Source organism: Colletotrichum gloeosporioides (genome assembly GCF_011800055.1).
Source record: "Colletotrichum gloeosporioides strain Lc1 chromosome Unknown consensus_1, whole genome shotgun sequence".
Classification (NCBI taxonomy): Eukaryota; Fungi; Ascomycota; class Sordariomycetes; order Glomerellales; family Glomerellaceae; genus Colletotrichum; species Colletotrichum gloeosporioides.
Window position 1 is genome coordinate 514,941 of NW_025544646.1, and position 15,586 is coordinate 530,526.

Below are 15,586 nucleotides of genomic sequence, written 5' to 3' on the forward strand. Positions count from 1 at the left end.
TTACACACTCAGAGGAACGATCAAAGCACGAAGTTACACGGAGAAAGGTCTAGAAGGCGCAAAATGTTTTTATTGGCAGCGTTGGCCTGGATATCATGGGTCTCGTTTGGAGTTTTTGCTAGGATATTCACAATACCCATACTCCTGTTCTAGAAATTCAATTGCTCATAATGCCTTATGCCCCCTTTTCTTGCCCTTTATTGAGTCACAGGATGCCGATGGCACCCGCATCCTCATGCAGGAAAGCGACTAGATTCGAAAAATGAAAAAAAAATAAAAAGATGAATGCATGTAGCCACCCAATACAAACGTCAGCAGCGGTGTCCTGACGGTTCGCTCGCTATGTCAAGATGAGTCCACGCCTTCCCTCTAGTGTCCGTTAACGCCGTTCGATCCGTTGGTGCCGCCGTTCTGCTCCTTGACGGCCTGGTCGAGGGCCTGGAGGACGTCGCGGCGCAGGTCCTGGGCGTCCTCGACGCCGCAGCTGATGCGCACGAGGTCGTCGAAGACGCCGACGGCCTCGCGCTGGTCCTTGGGGATGCCGGCGTGGGTCATGCTGCTGGGGACCTCGACGAGTGACTCGACGCCGCCGAGCGACTCGGCGAGGGTGAAGATCTTGGTCAGCTGGCAGAAGCGCTCGGCGGCGGCGTGGCCGCCCTTGATGCGGAAGGAGAGCATGCCGCCGCCCATGCCGTCGCGGTGCTGCTTCTTTGCGATGGCGCGGTGGGGGTGGGAGTCGAGGCCCGGGTAGTTGACGGCGATGACGTTGGGGGAGGCCTCGAGGGCGGTCGCGACGGCGGTGGCGTTGGTGGTCGCCTCGCGGGCGCGCAGGTGCAGGGTCTTGAGGCCGCGGTGGGCGAGCCAGCAGTCGAAGGCGGAGGGGACGGCGCCGATTGCGTTCTGGAGGAAGCCGAGGCGCTGCTTGAGGGTGTCGGAGTTGAAGGCGGCGACGCCCATGACGACGTCGGAATGGCCGTTGATGTACTTTGTGACGGAGTGGACGACAATGTCGGCGCCGAGGTCGAGGGGGTTCTGGACGTAGGGGGAGAGGAAGGTGTTGTCGACGACGACCTGGATGCCGTGCTGGTGGGCCTGGGTGACGACGGCGCGGACGTCGACGAGGCGCAGGGTCGGGTTGGAGGGCGACTCGATCCAGACGAGCTTGGTCTGCGGCGTGATGTGCGCCGAGATGTCGACCTCAATCTCCGGGGTGAAGGTGACCTTGACGCCGTGGGCCTTTGCGACCTGGGTGAAGTAGCGGTGGGTGCCGCCGTAGACGTCCGAGACGGAGATGACGTGGGAGCCGGCGGCGAGGGACTGGAGGACGACGGCGGTGGTCGCAGAGCCGGACGAGAAGGCGAGGGCGTACTTTGCGTGCTCGAGGGCGGCGACGGCCTGCTCGAAGTTGTCGCGGTTGGGGTTGCTGGAGCGCGAGTACTCGTAGACGCCGACGGGCTTGCCCACGCTCGTCTGCGCGAAGGTCGTGGAGAGGGAGATGGGCTCGATGACGGCGCCGGTGACGGGGTCATGCGGCGACCCGGCGTGGACGGCGAGGGTGCCGAAGTTGTGGACGGGCGAAGGCGCCCGCGGAGGGGTCTCGATGGGGTGCTCGGCGGGGACGGTCATGATTGCGGTCGGAGGAGCGTTTGTCGTTATTTTTTTATTATGACGATGGAGGGGCTGTTGAAGGGGTCTTGGAGGGGTCCAAGATGGTGGGGCGAGAGGTAGAGAGAGAGGATGTTGAATCTGGAAGGTCTTTTTCTCCGTCGTCGTCGAGGGAGGAGAAGAGCAAGAAGAGATTCACGACAACCAGAAGAAATTGATCTCGGCCCTTTTTGTGCGATCCAGATCGAGGGTAGCCGAGTCTCGTAAGCCGCGGGGTCTTGTTGAATTTCTTGTATGTTATGGAAAAGAGCTGGTCGTCTCGTTCTCGAACGACAGGGTGGAAATTGGCCCCGCCCCTATGGATAGGTACCGCTCAGTCGGCGACTGAAAAAAAAAAAAAGGGCGACGGTGCTTTGTGTCGGGGGTGCCCCAAGCTCGCGGAGGAATCGATCACGCAATCGCTCTCGCCTGCTGACCAAAGAGGCCGGTCTTGGGTTTGTGTGAGTCAATGGGCCGGTTTGGGGAGGTCAATTGGCGACCGGGCTTGGTGGTTTGTGGGAAATGGGCGCCGGCCGGGTCGAACTTCGCTCGCTGCGTACGTTCGTCGACGACGGCGGGATGCGACGGTTGAGTGCGGCAAGGTTGTCCACTGTCGGTCAGAGGGTTCGCGAGGAGCGATGGCGCAATCCGGAGCTATGCAAGGCACTGGACTCTTGTAGGCAGGTTGGAAGGGAAGATTACGGGGGGATGGTAGGCTTGTTAGCTGGGCTGCATGTGCGGTAGATCGGTTGATCGGGAGCCAGCCTAGAAGACGTGGAGAAATCACTTTTTATATCAATGGTCACTGATGACGCCTTCGATCTGTGACACACCGCCTCATTCCAGATGCGATGAGCTGAGCTGAGAGCTGACTGTGTGTGAAGCTGAAAGAGCAGTGTGTTGAGGATTGACGATTAAAAACCGGTGAGTTTCGACCGGCTTCCGTCATCACAAATCCAGATGATGCACAATGTAGAGTTTGCGCCCTGCCTCGCCTTGATGGGCAGGTAATAGTACATTATCTTGCGCATTATCTGACTGGGTCGTGTCTGCTGCTATCGCTGCGATTGGCAGCTGCTAAGAGCTGCAAGCACGGAGAGACGGCAATCAGCAAGGGACCTCGGGGTCTTGGTTCCGCATGCTGACATATCCAATTTTGCCATGTGCTGCTGATGGAATTTTGCGAGGTTAAAGCCGACGGCGCATGTCTGGAAGAAGCTTAGACTAGATGCCCAGTTGACAAAGATGGTTCGATAAGTTACGGCGGTTGAGAAAAGAGATGGAGGGCAGAAACAACGAAGCGCGTCTAGCTGCTCAAGACAGCTTCTCGATTGATCATCTGGTCGACTTAAATAGTACCTGAACATGTCTGTTCACTCTATTCTCTCTTCAGTCGGCGATTGCCCATTCTTTTACTCCAGTCTTGACCAACACCACCGCAAATATGGAGTTCATCTGACCCGGACGGAGAACGGCAGCCGAAGAGACCATGCGGGAAAGTGGGGCCTCAACGGCCAGCTTCGGCCTTCCGGGTTGTAATGACTAATAGCTCTCAGCGCTCTTCGCTTACATCATTCCCCTGGGCTTTCACTCCGACCTGGACCCATGCCATGTCATGTCTGCCCCGCGGCGCGCCCTCCCACCTCCCGGGCTCGCAGCATTTCAGTTTCCTGACGGCCGTTCTGGTCGACTGCCACACCAAAAAGGCATTCCGCCTGATGTCGCTTGACACTGCTCCAAGCTTTTTCGTGTCTTGACCGTCAACTCTGTCCGGCCCTTCAAACACAACAAGTGTCGCATGCGCCTGGCGGCTGACTTGAACCTCCTCTTATTATTGACAGGCTGTTCTGTTCTCTCAATCCTCGTGGCCAGGGAGATAGAAAAGAATCAAAAAGTGACAAATACTGGCACCAGGAAGATTTTCAAGCTTGCCCATGCCGTTGGATCCATCCTGTCACGGAGTTGACACTGCCTCGAGACGGAGTTTGCTGTTTTTGACACGTGCAAACGGGCAAAAGTTGCAATAATCATATAATTGAGTATTAATCAAATATTGCGATGTCAACGCAAGCTGAATCCCGTCGGCACGACACACTGCTTGCTTTCCTAACTGGGCAGGTCTTTCGCGCTGGGATTTCTGCCCGCCCAGCCGTGGTGAACAACAGCACAGCACAAGGAGTGCACCTTGTCCCTCCCGGCGAGGCCCTGCGGCAACGGCGGAGAGGTCACATTAAGGTGTGATCTCCCTTAAGGTTGTTTCCTCTGAGATGAGCGGCCATGCATATGGTGGAACTGGTGGGAGGGCAGCTCCGTCGCCTGGCTTGTCCGGGGCTCTCGCACATCGGCCGCAGCCCAGAGTGAGAGAGATGCGACGGGGTCTGGGTCCGTCGCCCTCGATATAACGTCCCCTCACAGCTTCCTTCGTCTTAATTGTCCCCTCCGCTCAGACTGCGCAAGGACGGCCGTCTAACCCTTATGTAAGGCGAAGCATTCCGTCAGAGCCACTCCAGCAGAATAGACAGACAGTGGACGGACGACGCCTATTCCCCTTTGGGCACTGCTTCTGTTTTTGGCATCAAAACTACTGCCCGCCATGGCTTGGACATCCCGGCATGTCACCAAAGTCACCAACGATGCTCGCGCAGTGAGTCAGGTATGAAGCCGTTGACAGGCACTACCTCGTGCTTTTCTCTGCTTCGTTGTGCGCCCCGGCCCCGCCATCGAGATTGTCACGGCGAGCAGCATACTTTCAAGAGCCAGTCGGCCGAGACGGACGATGGCACACGGAGTGACCCGTCCACCACATTGATGAAGCACGTTTCTGTGCCCTTGCTCTCGGTGCGTTTTGCCCATCGGACTTTGCGGCTGAAATAACGAACGGCTGCCCATGAGCAAAGTCCGAATCTGAGGCAAAACTGACGGCAAAAGCCACGAGGGACGTGTCACAGGCTTGATGCGATGAGGCTCCAGGCAAGCCTTACTTACTTCTTCTCCTCCAACCAGCCCGCGTTGCATTGCCATTTTCGACGGCATTGACCCTCCCCACCGTCAAGAGTTGGCGGGTTGTTGTTGTTGTCAGGTTGTCGGGCTGAAATTCCGTGCCCGATGAATTATGCCATCCATGGCGACATTCGGGGAGAAGGGGGGAGGCTCCGCCCATCCATCATGGCATCATTTCTTGTCCGGCGTTTGTCAACGTTTCCAAAACCTCGAGTCGGGAGACAGACCGGGTATGCTGCCCGTTTCTCCAGGGTGTTCCCAAACATGCAAACGTCTGTGGGCGGCAATACCAACAACGACAGCAACACCCAACTACCCGGACCACACGCAGCTGCGATGGCAAAAATAAAGGCCTTCTAGAAAGAACTTGCTGCTGGTTGCACAGCTGGACGCCAATGTATCACAAGCCCGCCTGCCCTCTCACAGACCAACTTCGGGCCAAACCCTGGAGCAACCTTGAATCGCCTTCCTCCCCAGTATGTTTCAATTTGCATGTGCTGCGGGCTGCGGCTCATCGACGCAGCCCCCAAGCCTCCCAGATCTACGTCAGCCCCTCCCCTCCCCCGTCCCGTCACACCACTCGGATGGCCTGCCCTCCGACCCAATTGCAAACTCCATGTTCCTGCGCGCACTACCTCCAGCCTGTAATTCCAGCTCGCTGATTCGTCCATGGCGACCATCATTGGACCATGGATGGCATCCCCGGGTCGGCACTAGCAGATCGCAGATCATACAGGTTGGAGATAATCAACGACACGTTTTACACGCACGACACGGAAGAACAGCGCAGCATCGATGGCCCACAGCCGCCGCCACTTTCCAGAGCCAACCCAAGGCGGTGCATCAACCGGGTATGGAACTCGCGTGTCAATCACCCATCTGCCGATGTGAATAACAGGTAGGCGAGCCGCGCCACATATCATCATCAGCCATGATATCGAGGCTTCTGCCCCGCGGGCGCGACGAAGTGTTACCTACCGGTCGGGGTTCGGCGCGTCTCGGGCAGCAGGACGCTCGGAGTCGGGCTCATGAGTCTCGTTCGTCCGACTTGAGGCCCTTGCCTGCTGTGCAACATGGTTGCACACACATCTCTGCATGGCTGCAGGCGCCCGGACCGTTCAAGGCTCGTCATCCCCCTTCCCGACTCATGTCATCGACTTCAGACTTTCCGGCAACGGTGCCGACGTGAGAAGTTTTGGAAGTATCGGGCGACCGTAGAGACCAAGTGGCTGGAGAGAAGCTGGTGGGGGGATGGCCACGACAGGGCTGAAGGGAGTGCACGGTAGTCTCGCTGCAAGAGCAGGGGGGGCCATCGACACCCATGCTGGGTAGATGATTGGAGTCGGGGGCGAGAACGACAGGCAACCCAGAGTTTGGCAGCGCAACCCACGTCCCCTCCGTTCAACTCCGTTCCGCCCGTCCACCCGCCCGCGCTCCGAGAGTGAAGCATGTTTTGTGAATGGTGATGTCTCGACCAATCTGTCATGTTCTCGGCCACGCCTGTCTGGCAAGACGTCCGGCCCTCGTCCTGGAGCGAAACGTAAAGGCGGGGACCCTGGGGCAGTGAAGCTTCTGTCTCTGGCGAATTTCCTTGCACATCACGGCAGCACGGGAAACGAGCCCCGTCGTGTTTGTTCGTTGTGCTGTTTGTCGGTGATTGCGCAGAAGCTCCATGGATGCAGTGGGGGCAGACAGGCAGGATTGAGGTTGATGCTCCGTGGACGAGGCTATCATGAAGACTCAAAAGCCAAGGTACTGGTACCCCTGCCACCGACGCAGATCCGACCGGGCAGTTTGGCGTTGCATAGGCCCTGGGCCCATGAGCATGGACGTTTGTTTTTCCTGCGCCCGGGTGCTGACAGTGCACTTGCTGCAAGTTGCAGTCATGGTCGGGACGGGGGTGAAGCTGGCACAATACGGCGTAAGTGTCGGGTTCGTACGCCGTAACTCGTACCTTATTCTGGGGGTTGACGTACCGGGCAGCGGCGGCGACGGCACGAGACCCGTGGCAGACGGGATTGATGTTATGCGCGAACGCACATGTCAAGTGAAGCTGGGCGACTGTTTACTTGTTCAGACTTTTGATGACAGTTTCTTCCCGTGCCTATCCCGGACAGCTTCGTGAAAGACGTCGGGCAATTGGTGTGGTGATTGGGAGATGTTGGATGTCTCTATACACTTCGTGTTTTCGTCAACTACGTCTGTACAAGGACAGGCAAGCAGACAGGACATAGAAGGACTTACTTGTTAATCGGTACAGAGTACCAGAAGGGATGTGTTGTCTGCAGGTGCCACACAATGCCTGCAGACAACCCTGGAGGATGGGACGCATGGTGTCCGTCGATTCCGCGACGGCGCGTCCACTTTTCGTCGCCTGCCGGCTCCGCGAATCGTGGGTGGTGGTGGATCGGCGTGGGCCGTGGTGTGGCTGAGCATGACACTGACGGGACGCATTGTCCCTTGGACAGCTGAACTGACCGGCAAGCGGGATTGGACTGCTGGCGCGAGGGAGAGATAGGTAGCCATCTGGTAATATGTGTCCGGTGGTGGTTTGCTTGTCGTCGAGGTCGATTGTCGAGGTGTCGAGGACGTGGATTCTGCTTCAGCAAAGTTCCAATGAAATTCCCATTGCGGGGCCCCGAATTGACGGGCGGGCAGTGACACCGCCCACGGCCGCTGCAGCCAATGTCAATGGGGCGCGCTGGGTGGCCCGTCCCCCTTTCTGCCCTATGCGGGTAACTTACTCTAGCGCTACCAAGTTCCTCCCTCAGCAGTGGAGGTACGGAGGAGTACTTTCAACTCCTTCTGAGCAAGGGGGGAAAAAAGGAAAAGAAAAAAAGACAACCAAACATCCTTCTTTTCTTTCCTTCTTCTACCGCTGCCACCCCCTGCTCCTCCTTCAGTCCAGGAAAACTTGAGGTGGATTTGACACCGTCCGCGACGCCAACTTGGACACCCAATCTCGCACACCTCTTTCTTTTTCAGCGTGCGCATTGCATTGCTGCTGCTGCTGCTGCTCGTTGCGGGCGATCGCGGAGCTGTCCCGTCTCATTTCGCCAGCTGTTCCCCCCACCTGGGCAGCCAGTAAACATCTCAAAATTACAAACGGACAATCAACGTCCATCCATCTTACACGTCTGCACAGCCATCATCACCAACGCAGGCGGTGCGGATACCCTCCCGCACCCACCTTGCCTTAACGGTACCCCCTGTCCTTGGAAGTTGGAGAGAGGAGAGACAGACAACGGCCTGGTACAGATATCCGCCGTCAAGGACCCCCAAAGAGACAACCCGGGCGGACCACGCAGACCGGACCCAAACCACCCCCAGAACCCCGTCCATTCCGGGTCCTCTCACCTTGGCCCCGAATCGCCATCTCCACCACCACCACCTACACCTACACCTACACCTTGTCCAATCTTTTTCCTCCTGCCCCCGAAACCTCGAATCCGTCACGCACACACACCACACTCCGCTTCTTTTTTCCTTTCCTCTCTCTTCCCACTTCCTTCTCGCTTCATGCCTTCTCGCGTATGCTGGCCCTTTAAAAACTCCAGGTTCGCCCCATCTACTACTAGCTCCCGCCTCCTTAAAAAGCCCTGAACCTCTGTCTGTCATGCACCTCGCCCTGTCACCGCCTAGCCCCCGCGAGTCCACCACCACCACCACCTCGACGTCAACACCGCCGCCTCGTTGACGACACGTGAAAGCCCAACCCACCTTCACCTCGCTTTATAGAGTGGACCTCCCGACATCACGACCTGAGAATTGATTTCCTCTTCACACGTCAACACATACACACCCTTCCGCCCTCTCAATATGCCTCCCAGGAGATCTCACAAGAAGTCGAGAGCCGGCTGCAAACGGTGCAAGTCGCGCAAGATCAAGGTAGCTCCCACCCCCTGCCTGTCCGCCCCGCGTCTCTGCCGTCAGTCGCAATGAGCACAATCTAACCTCGACCCGTGATAGTGCGATGAAGTCCACCCAAGATGCGGCAATTGCGTGAAGCACGGCGTTCCATGCGACTTCGAGAACCCCGATATGTTTGACGACCTCCTCACCGCCTTGACCCCCTCCAACACCGCCGCCTCACAATCCCCCATCGACAGAGCCTCCTCGATCGCGCCCTCCCCTTCCGCAGGAGCATCGCACCGGGCAAAGACGCCCTCCGTCTCAGGAGGCTCGCCTCCCACAGCATCATGCACGCCGCTCTACACGACCCCCGCCAATGCAACCATGTCCGCTACCACGACACCCAATAACCGCCTCCTGGAACTGCGATTGATGCACCAATTCACCTCCATGACCTCCCGAACCCTTGTGGTCAACACCCCCGCCACCCACGACATCTGGCAAAACACCGTGCCAAGGCTTGCCTTTGGCGGTGCGAGCTACCTCGCCGATGCCATGCTGGCCGTTGCTGCCCTGCATCTGCGCTCCTTCAACCCGGACGACAAGGCTCTTGTGAGAGCGTCGCACTCATACATGGCCTCGGCGCTGGCCGCCTATTGTTCATGTTTGCAGAACGGCATCACGGAGGCCAATGCCGAGTCGCTTTTCCTCACCGCGGCTCTGATTGCCTTCTCGTCGACCGCCACGCGAATCTTTATCCGGGACGAAGCCGACCCGAACGACCCCTCCAGCGCCTACTCCTTACCCCTCTCATGGTTCCACGCATTCCAGGGTGTCAAGACCGTAGTAGCGACTTCATGGCCCTGGATCCGCAACAGCGGTATTGTCATCCCCATCATCGACTCTCAGCCCGTCCTCCAGCTCGACCTCGACGCGACCTCGCCAACCTCGTTCTTTGGCAAATTGCTGGACAATCTGGAGGGCGAGCTGCAAGGCGAGGACGCCATCATGGCCATGTCCACAAGACAGTCCTACCAACACGCCGTAGCCGTCCTCAACTGGGCTCACAAGTTACCGCACCGCGGTGCTGCCCTCGCGTTCCCCGCCACAGTATCGAAGCGCTTCATCGAACTCCTGGAGGAACGTCGGCCGCGCGCTCTGACTATTCTGGCATGTTTCTTCGCGCTCCTCAAGGGTTACGAGTCCGCAGTCTGGTGGCTGGAGGGCGTTTCCCGCAGGGAAGTCATGGGCATAGTCTCGCAGTTCGAGGCTACAAGCCCGTGGTGGGCGCACCTCGAGTGGCCCGTACGAATCGCCCTCTACAAGCACTCCATTATCCCACCGGAAGTCTGGGGCTCAGACTGGGTGACCGAGGAAAGCAAGGCCGAGAAGGGACACAACATGACGGCCGAGTCATTCGTCAACCACATTGAAATCCTGACGGGCGTGTTTGCAAAGGCGCAACCGCAGATGCCGGTGCCTGTCTCCACGCATGCAGTGTAAGCGAAACAGCTGGCTATGACGCGACCACGAATGTATGCACAAACAAAACCATTATCAACATGTGTAAATTTCAAGATTGGAAACATCTTTAGATCGGCTGATCTAAACGGCACATACGAGCGGTGTGGGAGTTCCGGGGTTTGGGGGAATACGGGAGTGGTCAGAAGAATGAGCGTGGAGCATTGGAAAGGTTGATTTTTATCGGGTTCATCTTTTTGTTTTCTTGCGGATCACAGGCCGCCAGGAGAATATCTGAGGCGGATACATCATCACATATAGGGGTTACTCGGGATGGGATTTCACGGATTTAGCATTTATGTCTTACGGCTGAGGAAATCTTTTATGGTGTTCAACATGGAATATGGTATACACAAAGGCTGATAGCGGGGTTCTACAGCCTGGAACAGCTCATACAGAGCACACATAGCATTTCTCACCTTACGACACTGCTTGTCTTCTTTTTACAAAATAAATATGAAATTGAGATGACATCATTGGCCTTTGCAGATGGTGGGAAAACCAGGTTGAGCATATGCTATGTAAGCACTGAACGAGGGGTTCCCCTGGCTTGGAATCAATAGGCGAACAGACTCGCGAGATGCCAGCCATGTGCGGGAAGAGCGTTAGCCACACATGCCATCTGGGCTTCACTCAGCTGCAGAATTGACAGCTGCTTCTCGGGGGACCACCACCATCAATCTTGCGGCAACGTCCTGTTCGGACGGCATTAGCGTGATTTCCCATTCGCCCTCCATCACATATCATCACGGTCTACGCGGCGGTGTTTCCGAGGGCGTGAATGCCGAGGCGTGGATGGATTGGGGAAGTGTAAATTCATGCAACCATGTGATTGAACACCGCGGTGCTGCGGCGGCCCAACTTGGCCGTTTCGCGCGGACGGCCGAACGGCCTTGCCTTGTCATGCAAGTCATCTTTTTTGGCTGTACGTCATGGCCTTGCCAGGCGGGTCCCCTTTCTTCCTCCTTGCGAGTTGTCATCTGGTGTTAGACTTACATCGCCGCGTATCTGGCCGATCTCCGTTGCTGTGTGCAATCGATGCCGAGGTTCGACGACAGAAGTATGTAGGTGTGTATCCCTGCGCCTTGCAGGATAAAGATAGAAGTGCGTCCCCTTTGGTTAATCAGTTCGTGCGTGATGCCTATCCACGTGTAAAACCTTGCCGCTCAACGGGGAGGCGATATGTAGATGTATGTTGGGCTCATGAGATAGAATCCTTCCATATGGAAGCCCGGCAGTGGGGACCTCGGAGGCGGCGGCGGAGGCGGCGAATGGAGGTCTTGCTCCGCCTCCCGTGGGAAGAGGGGGTTTGCGCCCGTGGAATGACTCGGCGCAGGCAGAATTCCTGTGTTTTAAGGATATGCCGGAGGCTTTTCTTGCCTCATTCGACCACTTGCGGCATGTCGGGCGACAGCTGTGTGTTTAGTTTTCTGATCGACTCTTCCTCTCTCTTATGCCATCCTATGGAGGACACGTACGCTTTGAAGTCTAAATAAGAGTTGGGCACGAAGGAAGGGAGCGGGAGGATCTGCCGGCGCCGTGATCCTTAGTCCCCGGGTGGCATTGCCCTTCCCGAGTTCTCCGATGAGATTACCTCATACGGTGGCAGTTTTGACAGGAACTGCCAAGGCCCGCTTACGGCGGACATCTTGCCGTCAAAGAAAAGGCAAAAGCGTTCAGGATTGTCGCTGCCGCCCGAGGTGCCCGAAGCAAAAGCCTGCTTGCTATAGGGATTTGGGGTTGGGGGAGGGGGTTTGAGAACGGGTTTTGACTCGGCATGTGAACCCGCCCATGTGGGAGGTTCCCTCGTGTCGTTCGGGAAGCTTGGGGAGGAGGGAGGTGGGTTGGCTCGTGTGCTTCGGTTCGAAACTCTTTCTCGTGTGTAGTTTGGGAATAGCACCGCCCCCCCCGACGAGAAATTGCTCTTTGGGAACTGTACCCTGACATGCCCTGTCAAACGAATTGGGATTGCTGAACTGAATTGACATGTTCCTTCGCGAGAAAGCTTGATACCTGACTGAGGTGGCATGTGACTTTGGTTTTTGTTCTTCACGGTCACGAACCTACCGAACCCCGATGGATGTAAATACCTACGCTGGTAATATTGGTGGCGATGCTCGCGTCAGCTCTCCTTTTTGAGTTACATTCCATCCGGCAGGCTTCTGTAGACCTTCACTGTGTTTAAAGTTGACGTCCCGTTGGCGTATCACAGATCCGAATGGACTGTTCGCATTTACGTTTTTGGAAGCGCGAACGGTAAGTAGGTAGTCAGCCCTTTGTCAATTATAAACATTTCTTGACATTGAGGCAAGTTTTGAAGGGCTGGACGGGAATTTGAGTTCTGTGTCGTGGAAGGCGAGATTGTGCGAGGTGTTCGGACTACTTCAGGCGTCCGTCGCGTCCAGTCGTTGCCGCAGCCCAACGAGAGAGCCTGCGAACCCTGGAGCGACCACCGCGAGCCTATCATTACTCGCGAGGTTTCTCAGTTGGGGAAGCGTTGCTGATGGGCTGGTAAATTGGGTGCCTCGCTGAGAACCGGAGGGATGCGGGATCGTGTGCGTGATTGGTGCATCGTGCTCGGCACATCTTTGCTGACAGTGTTTCTAGAAAATGTTTGTTTCTACAGAGTAGAGACTTGTGAACTGAGAGACTTAGTCTCGTGTGTGTTTTGATTGGTGCGCATGGGGTTTCGGCCCATCGTGAGGATTGACGGTTTAGTTCGGCGGAGTCTTGGTGTTCGCGCTTTGCTGGACACGGCGTTTGCGGCCGTGGTCATGTGCCGTTGCTGGGTGTTGCGTCGCCGGTAGCGTGTGTGGTGGGTTGAATAAGTATTAGCAATCAATAGTTTCCCCCCTTGTCGAGGATGATCATGGGTGGGAAATATAGTTCCTGGTACAACTCTGGGGTAAAAAAGCACGAGTGTGTTGTCGTTATGGGGGCCGTACCAAGAAAACTACTGCAGCGCGCAAACTCTACTGACGGGATTCATGAATCAAGCCATCAACTCTGTTGCGACCCCGGCGAGTTGTGATCTCGAAACGATTTTTTTTGGGGGGGAGGGAGTCGGTGATGGTGATCTGGGGAAAGAAGAGCCTCTATCACGGCCGATAACACGGAGAATTGATAAGGCACAACGATATCAGAATACCTATCAGAACGGGAAATAAACGGCCTGGAAACCACGCGAGAGGTTCGGTTATCCGTGTGCTGCTCAAGTTCGGATCAAAGGCCCCGATCTACCTTAATTCAACACCACGCCCCTTCGCTTGCGTTCTCAAAACAACCGGCGCCGGCTTGCCGTCATTTCTAAGACAAAACAGGACCACCAAGACAAAATGGCTGCCCAGGGACACTGAAACGGGCCGCAGCTCGGAATAGCCCCCAACGCTGGACCTCCAATTCCGGCAGCGTGCTCCTCCACCCCCGGTAAGCTCGGTCCTTTTTCTCTCTGCATTCGATATTGGCCCGCTTTCCGCTCCTCTTTCCAACCGGGGGTCTTGGACGACCAAGACCAACGGCACATAGATTAAACATCGGACGGTCTTGCACCGCAGTAAGGGCACAGCAAGTCGCTTATTGACCAGGGAGGTTGTTTACCCTGAGGAAATCGCGATTCGTTCTACGGGGACCAGCGGCATGACAGCCAACGAGGAGAGCGAAAAAGGGGGAGGGTGTTGGCAGGAATTCCCAAAGAGCGTTCGCCAAGTCTTCAGGAACGGCAGCAAACTGTGGAGAAACATTCTGCTGATTGGAGGAGTCGAGATGTTCCTCATGGGACCTCCTCCCAGGAGGTAGCGCGATGAAACGTCAAGCCGGCTGAGCAAGTCGTCGACCGACTCCACTGTGGTTCAAGCGGACGTCAGCGCCTGTTTGGCTGTCAAAGTTGGGTTTTTCTGCTGGCGGTAGTGCCGCTGCTCGCTGGCAGGCGGGAGCTAGACTCCTTTGCGTGTGGTCAGCAGTCCGGTGTTGCTCGTTAAAGCTGCGGGCAATATGTCTGAAGCAGAGGGATGCCTGTCAGCTCCTCTGTCTGTCACTCTGACGGTCGACATATCGACAGGGATGGGGGTTGCTATACGAGGAACTGGGTTACACGCCTTCCCGCTCCCCGTCGAGGCGCCTAGCTGATGAGTTGCAGTTTGCCATGATTGCACCGGTAGTTCGGGAAAGATGGAGAAAGGCCCTGATGGAGTTCTTGGGATCCCATCAATTAGGGAGATGAAGGGGTGAAAGGGGTTGATGGCGCTTGGTGTTGATGGCGAGTCCTGAGCTGCTGTATATACCACTCCTGAAGACCGAACGAAAGGCGAAGACTTCCTCTTCGTCTCTCTTCCAGTTCGTCTTCCCCCTTTTTTGTCTTCTCGGTTTGCCCAGCGGTTACCCCAGAGCAGATCCGATCTCCGATCCGAAAGGACAAGCCCGCCAAGATGCTCGCCTCCGTAGCCTCCGTCTTCCTCCTCGCCGTCTCCGCGGCCAACGCCGCCCTGACCTACAAGGGCGCCGACTGGTCCTCGGTCACCATCGAGGAGAAGGCCGGCATCAACTACAAGAACTCGGCCGGCGCCTCCCAGTCGCTGGAGGTGATTCTCAAGGGCGCCGGCGTCAACTCGGTCCGCCAGCGCGTCTGGGTCAACCCCTCCAACGGCGACTACAACCTCGACTACAACCTCGCCCTCGCCAAGCGGGCCAAGGCCCAGGGTCTCTCCGTCTACCTCACGCTGCACTTCAGCGACACCTGGGCGGACCCGAGCAAGCAGGGCATCCCGTCCGGCTGGCCCACCGACATCGAGAACCTCAGCTGGCGCCTGTACAACTACACGCTGCAGGTCAGCAACGCCTTCCAAAGCGCCGGCGTGCCCCCGGCCATCATCAGCATCGGCAATGAGATCCGCGCGGGTCTGCTCTTCGAGACGGGCCGCACGTCCAACATGTACAACGTCGCCCGCCTGCTCAACTCGGCCGCCTACGGCATCAAGGACTCGACCCTCAGCCCCAAGCCCAAGATCATGATACACCTCGACAACGGCTGGGACTGGAACACGCAGAACACGTGGTACACCAACATGCTTGCCCAGAACCAGCTGACGCTTGCCAACTTCGACATGATGGGTGTCTCGTACTACCCCTTCTACAACAGCGCCGCCACCTTGGCCTCCCTCAAGACCAGCTTGACCAACATGGCGAGCAAGTGGGGCAAGGAGATTGTCGTCGCCGAGACGAACTGGCCTACGGCGTGCCCGAGCCCGAAGTACGCCTTCCCGAGCGACCTCAAGGACATCCCGTTCTCCGCGGCCGGACAGACGACCTTTATGACGAGACTTGCTGCAGTTGTTGCAGGAGTTAGCAAAGGAACTGGGCTCTGGTACTGGGAACCGGCCTGTTTGTAGCCCCTCTTAACCTCTAGATGAAGTTATACTGACTTATTTGATGCAGGGGTTGATAACCAGGCGTTGGGATCGAGCTGTTCGTCAAACACGATGTTTTCGTACCCGGGCAACGCACTGTCGAGCTTGAACGTTTTCAAGAGCATTTAAGTGGGTCTAGCAAGAAAAAAATACCCATCAGATACCAG

At 56.8% G+C, this 15,586-nt stretch overlaps 3 protein-coding genes across 3 annotated transcripts; 2 read left to right on the top strand and 1 right to left on the bottom strand.

The window, feature by feature from the left end:
- Nucleotides 1-369: 369 nt before the first annotated feature.
- Nucleotides 370-1,626, bottom strand: GCG54_00009925 (Cystathionine gamma-lyase; the record flags this gene model as incomplete). Its single annotated transcript, XM_045409862.1, has 1 exon — nt 370-1,626. The coding sequence occupies one exon, from the start codon at nt 1,624-1,626 to the stop codon at nt 370-372; it is 1,257 nt and encodes a 418-aa protein (XP_045271399.1).
- A 6,616-nt stretch (nt 1,627-8,242) lies between these two features.
- Nucleotides 8,243-9,999, top strand: GCG54_00009926 (uncharacterized protein; the record flags this gene model as incomplete). The annotated part of the gene is made up of 3 exons (XM_045409863.1): nt 8,243-8,336; nt 8,411-8,532; nt 8,614-9,999. Coding segments are annotated over 3 exons (1,602 nt in total), but the record flags the coding sequence as incomplete, so codon positions are not given.
- Nucleotides 10,000-14,351: 4,352 nt separating this feature from the next.
- Nucleotides 14,352-15,548, top strand: GCG54_00009927 (Arabinogalactan endo-beta-1 4-galactanase; the record flags this gene model as incomplete). The annotated part of the gene is made up of 2 exons (XM_045409864.1): nt 14,352-15,393; nt 15,448-15,548. Coding segments are annotated over 2 exons (1,143 nt in total), but the record flags the coding sequence as incomplete, so codon positions are not given.
- Nucleotides 15,549-15,586: the final 38 nt, after the last annotated feature.